General features: G+C 43.5%; 1 protein-coding gene across 1 annotated transcript; it reads left to right on the forward strand.

The window, feature by feature from the left end:
- Positions 1-325: 325 nt before the first annotated feature.
- Positions 326-2,872, forward strand: pym1 (PYM homolog 1, exon junction complex associated factor). Its single transcript, XM_035382813.1, has 3 exons — positions 326-412; positions 1,553-1,646; positions 2,281-2,872. The coding sequence occupies exons 1-3, from the start codon at positions 382-384 to the stop codon at positions 2,816-2,818; spliced, it is 663 nt and encodes a 220-aa protein (XP_035238704.1). The 5' UTR covers positions 326-381; the 3' UTR covers positions 2,819-2,872.
- The last annotated feature ends 5,632 nt before the right edge of the window (positions 2,873-8,504 follow it).

Consider the following 8,504-nt stretch of genomic DNA (forward strand, 5'->3'; position numbering starts at 1 on the left):
ACATAGGTAAGAAAAAAAAAAAAACAAGTCCAATAGATGAAGAGAACACACTGTGGAGTAGGCTACCCATGAATTCAGTTTGGGGTGGGGATGGGCCATTGCATTCAGAAGTAAACTGAAGGGTGTGACGACTCCACCAGGTTTTTGTCGAGTGTCCGATGATGCTTTGCACAGGCACACAATTATTGTGTCGCTGACCATGTCAGATCGCGCCCGCGGTGCTACTATCCGCTTAGAGTTTTCCTCCGCTCAAGCGGGCTCATCCTTTTCGCAACCCGCAAAAGCACAGGCAATCCACTCTGATATGTCTCAGCCTCATAACTTCTGTGGTCTCAACAGCGCCGCTTCCGCCCATTAGACGGAAGTGCATCACTTTTCAAGATGGCGACCCCCTATGTAACGGATGAATCTGGTAAGGCTGAGAAACGCTTAACTAGGTCCGTATCAAGTGCAACATTTCTGTGCGTTTAATAGAACACAGTCTTCAAATATAATTGTATTGAAATAATTCTGTTAACGGGGACAAACTGCAGGAGTTATCGATGTAACAGTAGCAAGCAAGCTTCTTAGCTACAGTTCTGAATGGCCAAAACGATTTGCTAGCTTGCTTTTGTACCAGATTGCAAGCGAATTCTGAAAAATAGCCGCTCGCTAGCTAATTGTCCTTGAAAGCGACACCTGGGCTACCAGACTGTCGGTGTCTTATCTGCAAATCAGCGTAGTTCATTAGCAGGGATATTTAGCTAGCTAACTAATGATATTGTGTAGAATGAGCTAGCTATATTCCAGCTTGCTACATCGGTCGATGAAGCTAACCAGCTAACGTTAGCCAATGTTATCATGAAACATTTTTGAAAATGCATTTTCTTGCGCAAATCTGTTCGCTTCACATGTATACTTATAGCACATTTTATAAATGACCATGCAACCTGCAGAGCTGTCTCGCTGGGCAGTAACTGCCGATAGCTAGCTAAGTTACTGTGACAGGAAGCTACGATTAGCCCGATTGTTCCTTAGCGTTATGCGCGACTAAATTTAACGCTAGTAGAATGTGATTAATATTATTTATCGGAACTTATTTGAACTGGATCATTGTTATTTACTTCAGATTGTATAATGAGAACATGCGTCACAAGGTATTGTATTTAGCTAAGTTAGCTCCAATAGATAGCTGGTGCAAGGGAATAATTGTCAACTTGTTCGCTTCTGTGCGTGCTTGTGCATGTTAATTTTACAAGACGATTCTGTTCTGTGTTGTTTTTTTCTGCAGGTTATATTAGTGGATGTGTGTGAGCGTGTTTTTGTTGTGTATGCTTCGCCTTTTCAGGGGTCGAGTGGTTGAAATAATGTAAAAATGGACGTAATGGAATGAAATTCTATTCATATTTAATTACACTTACGTTTTAGAATTTTTAAAACAGTATCAATAAATAGTACATGGACACTGGAACAGGTTGCAAAAAAATAACATCACTCTTAAATAATGGAATGTCACCTGAAACCTTTATTTTCATTAAGTGGTTACGACCGTCCCTTCCTCTTCTCCTGCCAGGAAAGTACATCGCTGCTACACAGCGTCCAGATGGAACCTGGCGGAAGCCACGGCGAGTCAAGGATGGCTACGTGCCCCAGGAGGAGGTGCCAGTGTGAGTAGTCGTTCATTTTTTCAGTTCATTTTTATTAGTGTTTATTCTGTTCACCCACCCTGCAGTTTGTGTGCCAGGTGTCTGCGCAGTACATGTGTAAAGTGGAACATTTAGCTTCAGGACAGTGGAGGAAACGTACTGCAAAAAGCAGTGATGAAATCAGGTCATGTACCAGAGGCAGTGATCCTCAGGGTGTTGAAGTTCGGGCTTGATGCAGTGCTGGATGCTCTCGTTTGCGGTAGTAAGTCTTGGCGGACTGGGTGACCTGGTTTTGTCATATATATTCTTGTAACATCAATGTTACAACAGGAAGGAGGGATGGGGGAAGGATTGTAAGCAAATGAGCGAATCAGTGCAGCTTTCACTGGGTTCTCGTTCTTTCCAGCTATGGTCATGGTTAGAACTATTAGTTCTGTTCTCATTTTGTGGGAAGAAAAAGAGTGAATGACAGAGCAGGAGGAGCGGGCCTGGGTCTGAAGTATTTCTTCTTTGCAGTGTCGTATCATGTTTTTGGGCAAGTTCCATTAACTAGAACTAAGAACTATGGAACTCCGCACTACATTCTCTGGCTTTTAATGGGCTTTAAGACACAACACATTTATCTCTCTGTATCTATGTATCTTTGTGTTTGCAGCTACGAGAACAAGTATGTCAAATTCTTCAAGAGCAAGCCAGACCTGCCACCAGGCATGAATCCTGAAGAGGCCGCACAGGCTCGCCAGCAGCAGGGGGCGTTGGTGGTGGCGGGCGGTGGCGGGGAGAGGGAGAGCGAAACGGCGGGGCTCTCCAAGACGGCAAAGCGCAACATGAAACGCAAGGAGAAGCGCCGGCAGCAGCAGGGGCAGGGGCAGGACAGGGGCGGAGCCGCTGAAGACGGGGGCGTGGAGGCGCTGGCCGCCGCCGTGGAGAAGGCGGAGCTTGGAGGAGAGGAGGAGGAGCGGCGGGAAGGGGCTCCGCCCCAGGCCGACACCCCCGCCGACACCCCCGCCGACACAACGGCCGACCGGTCCAAGAAGATCAAAAACCTCAGGAAGAAGCTGCGGCAGGTGGAGGAGCTGCAGCAGAAACTGGACTCGGGGGAGATCAAGCAGCCCACCAAGGAGCAGCTGGAGAAACTTGGGCGGGGCAAGGCCCTGCAGGAAGAGCTGCAGGAACTGGAGCAGGGTTCCTAAAATGCCAGCCGGCCCACGAAAGGGAAGGCGATCGGCTGGCAGCCCTGGGGTGGGTTGGGGTGGGTTGGTGGGGCTTGGGTCGGGTTGGGTTGGGTTGGGTGGGGTCGGGTGGTAGGGGCGGGGAGTTATAAAAGCACTGTCAAGAATATAAACATCCCATCTGTGTAAACAGAAAAACGAACTCACCTGGACGGCCACGTCAGGAAGACTCGCCCACACGTTTGTGCAGCTTTAGGTGTTCCATCCAGCAGCCAGCGACGGCTCGGCGGATCGCACCGCAGCGAGCACCCGCCGCGGCGTCTCTGTAACACTGTACACACTTAGCGCATTTGTGACTGCCACATTTTCTCATAACAAAAACCAGACTGGGCTCTTCTCATTGAAGATGTGACAATTACCAAGGGTTAAGAGATATGAACAACCTCCAAACTCCAGTGTTAGAATACCCTACAGGCTCCAAACCAGCTGTTGCTCCATAGCTGCTCAACCCTCTCCCTCCTTAAGACTCATTTGCTGTTGTGAGTTGTGTGGTTTTGTTTTTTTTTTTACCCAAAATAACTGTGATAAAGCTGGTGTTATCAAATATGCTGTATAATTGACAATATTTGATGTGAGGCTTTTTCTTATGACTCGTGCTTGTACAGACTTAACTGTTTCTAAAGTGATGATTATTGGACTTTGCTGTGTGGAAGCCCTGCAGTCCCATGAATGCATTGAGGACTGGGTAGAAAACTACAATAACTTTGTTACAAACTTTACACAAGGTTCAGTTATCCACTGCAGCCATTTTAAAATTCAGTGAGGCGATTGACTGATCAGAATGATGGAAATTCTTGGCACTTAGGCCTAAGGTTTGAGATTTTGTTGGAGCAAACCATGTAATGTTTACTGGGGGAAATTGTCCATATGGTCAAGACCCATTGTTTTTTTTACTACCTAGAGGTAAGTGTCGCTTTCTCTTCTTGATGAACAGCAATGTAGAAATATTTTCCTCGCTGTCAGTTGTACTGCATCTGCTCTAGCATTCAGAAGCAATATTTACCATTTTTTAATCAATGGGGAAAAAAAACATTGAATCAGTGTGTGATAAATATTTTCTCAGCAATCTATGATAGGTTTTGAAAGGGTGTAGCTGGCAGAATGTTTTGAAAGATGGTTTCGGTTAAAAACGTTCCCTTCACTTTCGGTTCTACGTAAGAAATCGCAGTGGTTCAAGTCTAATCACGGAAGAAACGATGTCTTACACCACAGCAAATCACATTGTGTCCCGTTGTTTGTGGCACTTAAGTTTGAGATCACTTAAAACTAGGTGGGTACCTTGGTTCTCTTAATCGTCAGCAAGCCACAGTATTGGAGTTCATGGTGTTTGAAGTCTTCAGACGTGTTCTATTCTGGACAGTACAGTGAATGACATGTCAAGCTGGGAGTTGGGGTTGGGGGGTGGTGGGTCGAATCTGTCAATAAACGTTGGTGCAGTTTTGTAATGAATATGAAGCTCTTTGTTTCAGTATTCTCCTTGTTATCAATTACTATGCGTAGATATTTTCGTTCGTAGATGTGGTCTATATGCACAAGCTGTGTATTAAGTGAAGTTCACCAGCGCAGTGGCTGCACACCAAGACTGGTGGGCTGTTGAATGAAAAGGAGTCTTGACTGGAAAAATTTACTTGTTAGTTTGCGCAATCCAGAAATTATGGAGAATGTTTGGAATGCACAGGCTTACAACCGCAATTGGGCATCAGTTGTGATGGATAAAAAGACCAGTAGAGCGCTAGTTGAGAGCTGAAGCAGTGTCACTGCATAGACTTATAACCCGGGCAACATTGTTCAAAATAGGAATCAAGTTTCAATAGAACCTATCTGTTAGCTGATCATTTTTCTATTTCCTGTGATTCACTACCGACCGCTAAACGCGAGTTAACGCGACATTCAGGATTGTTACCTGTGGCGGTTGTTTAGCTGAAATCAGTAGGTGCGGAAAACCTCCGTTTAAACTAATCATTGGTCTTGACCCGTTTTCATTCATTTTCCTTGATTAACAAAGCAATTCCAGTGCCCAATACCAATTAGGATATTTAGGCGAGTCATGCAGTTGTTTTTATTTGCATCACAGAATCATGAACATTTTATCGACCTATTACAATTGTGGATGCAGCCTGTACATTTCATGTTCCTCCTCCACACAAAAATATTCATGGCAAGATCTGCAGATACCGCGAATGCGGTAGTCAACGTTGATGCATCTCTTTGTGTTGAGTATGATTAAAACGGCTTTTCAACATTGAATTTAGCCTAATGTCCCTAACGTGATTGATATTCAAATGGATGGCACATTTGTACATCAAAGAAAAAAAATGAAAGCAGGTTGAGGCCAATGATCGGTTGAGAGTGCAGTTGGCCGTCTATTTTCAGCGCAACAACCGCATCTGAATATTAAAGACAATGCAAAAAAAGAAAAAATCCGCCGAGGACGTCCAAATATTAATGCGATCGTGGGCACATTCGCTGGCCGATGTGAGAATGATGTATAGTATCCAAAACGCGACTATGGAAGTGAAGACCGCCGGCTTCAGCAAACCTGCCCCACATTGCTCCTACCAAGACCAGACAGACCGCAACAGATGCGCAGCGCGCGCAGTCACCTAGAAAAAATGTTGCAACTGGTGTCAGCATTGTCAGCTCACACCTTTCAAAGAGTATTTCAGCATTCCTTCCGGTCTTTTCTCGACTGCAAATAGGGGATAAAAGCGGATGCTTAAAATAACAATGAAGATCTAGGCGGCTAGGCCTAGGCTATATGTAGAAAGAAGGCAACTAGTTTGAGAACCGAATGGTATTGTATTTTATTAGCAATAATAATAATAATAATAATAATAATAATAAAACGTATGTTCATCACAAACGTTTGAAAATCCTTGACGCGCTGTGATTGATATATGAAGGGTAATTTACAAGTGCATTGTGCATTAATTTTCTGTTTAAGCGGATTAGCACACTGCTTTGAACTAACCATTCTACATCAATGTCAAGTCAAATTTTAGGATTTAAATCCTTTAATCCGAAAGACAAGCTTTGGAAATAAATGTCTTAATCAGATGGAACCGTGTGTGTCTGCGTGCATTCATGCATTCCAGCGTAGGCGTAAGGTCTGGTCGAAGCTTTGTTGGGTAAGCATAAACTGAATCGACTGTAACCTATTTGGCAGAGCTGAAGCAGCGCTAATTCAGTTTTCCTGTCGCTCCCGGTTGACATTCCATTTGAGTGTCCGCCAAAGCCACAAGCGCTGGCTGGTTGTCTCAGCCGCCTACTGGGCCAAATCTGCTGACAGTGGTTTGCGACAGATTTACGTTACAGGTGGTTGTAAATCATGGGAATGGGGCGGTCCAGATGCAGGGGCCAGCCAAAACTCAGGTGGTTTGGTGACTCTCCACTGTGCTACTCCATATAAAGTCAGGGAATTATTGGCACCCCTGATAAGTATATACAAAAAAGACCAAAGAAAGCATAAATACAACCACTACTGAGACGTATGGTGATTTCCCCCCAAGCAGAAAATATTCTGCTATATTTTCAGTCTAATCAACTAAAATACATAAATTATTGCACAAATTATATGACATTCATAATGCCAGTGTTGATCTTAATAAGAGTCCCTGGAACAATGGCAACAAAAAAGGCCAAGAGCACCAGTGATCCACCACTATACTTCACAGGAAGTATGAGCTGCCTTTCCTTGTATGCATCCATCTTGACGCCAAATCTGACAAAGCTGTACTTTGCCAAAAAGTTCACTTTTGGCCTCACCTGACCATATTGCACTTAGTTCTGGTCAATGAGGTTCGAACAAAGCACAGGTGCTTGAATTTTATGGTTACTCTCAGTAAGGGTTTTCCTTGTGTAGCCCTTCCAAAGAGCCTGTTAGTATGGAGATGGCATATAGTTTATTCTGAGACTTGATGACCTCTACATGCAGCTCAACTCTGCCTTAATTGAATTATGTTGGATACTCACCATTGTCCTCACTGCACATGGGGTCAATGTTTACACATCTCTCTGCCTCTTCCTCACAATCTGAAATTGTTCTAGATGTTCGGAACTGTTTGTTTAATTATTACCCTAACAGTGCTTAGTGGTATGTTTCACTGTCCTTTATTTTCATTACCTGTAGTATGTAGGTAAATTACCTCGTTTGGTTTGACAGTTCTTTGACTTTCCTTTGACAAAGGGATTTTATATGCGTTAATTCATTATACCTCAGTGAAACCAGAAGTGATGGAAGGCCACAATTACAGTTCCATAAGCACGAGATTAACTTAAATATACTTTTATTGCAGATTTCACTTTGATTTGAAATGAGAACTCTGTGGGGATGCCAATATATTTACAATAGATTTACAATAAAAGTCTATAGTATTTGCATTTTTTTGAGCATAAAATAGCTCATTATCTGTGATATTTATATATACAACCCGTTCCCCTCATTTTTATCCAGTGTGCAAATAATTCTGCACCTGACTGTAGTGAGTCAATCTCACACTAACCTGCCTGCACTCAACCGAAATGGAGCTGGTCTGCCTCAGCTCCTGCCTCTGTTTATTGTGTGATTTTTACCACATCGCCTTACCTGACCAACGTTTTCTCATCAAAAGCACCTTGGGTTATGGTGTCAGCATGAGTGTTGAACTGGAAATTGCAGTGGAAATGCATCCTGCACAACAGAAATGGTGTTCTGATGTGTGTCACTGTGCTAATGAAGAATTGGCATGAGATTGGTTGCCTACTGGGCCATGTTCAGGTTCTAGAAGCGTCTATGCCGACCATTAGAGCCAAGCCATGTATGTGCATCTGCAGATTCACCAATATTAACCACATAATTAATTAGAGAAACATCCTTTTCTTCCATAGCCTGACATTGAGGATGTTAAATCAACTGAATTATACATTCAAGATTATGTTACAAGTCATTTTAACATTTCTTCTTGTTTAAAAAAACTGTGATTGGTGCAGTAAAATGTAAAGTGAATGGTTAGTGGGCGGATCACAGTTTTAATTTGATTACAACCCAAACCTCCCATGTAGAGCGGTTGTAATGACTGTGCTCTCAGACGGGGATGGCAGATTTAGAAACCCTGGGCATCCTGTCTGTTTGCCTGCAGCGGAAATGTCAGGCTTTTTTAGACATTGTCTGACGCCCCCCATCCCCCCCAAATGAGTGTTAGGGTATTTTGCCCTTATGAAGCCTCACTCTCCTTGTCAGACTTCCTCGTCCACACCCACTGTCTCGCTGTCCCTATTTCAAAACTTGTGTTTCTCCGGAAAGGGCATGGAATGGCCACAAATATGCGCTGTTGGGGACTGGGGACTAACATTTGGTGTGCGATGGGTAACCTCTCTCTTCTGTAATGATGTTCATGGTGTTTACAGGACTGAAATCATCTGAGATAAATGATGTCTCATATTGTGATGTGTATTATCTGCACATACTGTACATTACATGCGATTTCTTTCATTTCGGTATTTGCTTCTGCTTTCCTGATCAGGAAACCTGTTCTCTCTGTCAGAGTAATATATACTGGTAAATCATACAGAACCAATATTGTTTGACACTATCTTTGCCAGGCCTATCTTTAGACCTGCTGGGCTACCAATCATCTTATTGCCACTATGACAGCATATTTAACCAGTA

Source organism: Anguilla anguilla, chromosome 11 (genome assembly GCF_013347855.1).
Source record: "Anguilla anguilla isolate fAngAng1 chromosome 11, fAngAng1.pri, whole genome shotgun sequence".
NCBI lineage: Eukaryota > Metazoa > Chordata > Actinopteri > Anguilliformes > Anguillidae > Anguilla > Anguilla anguilla.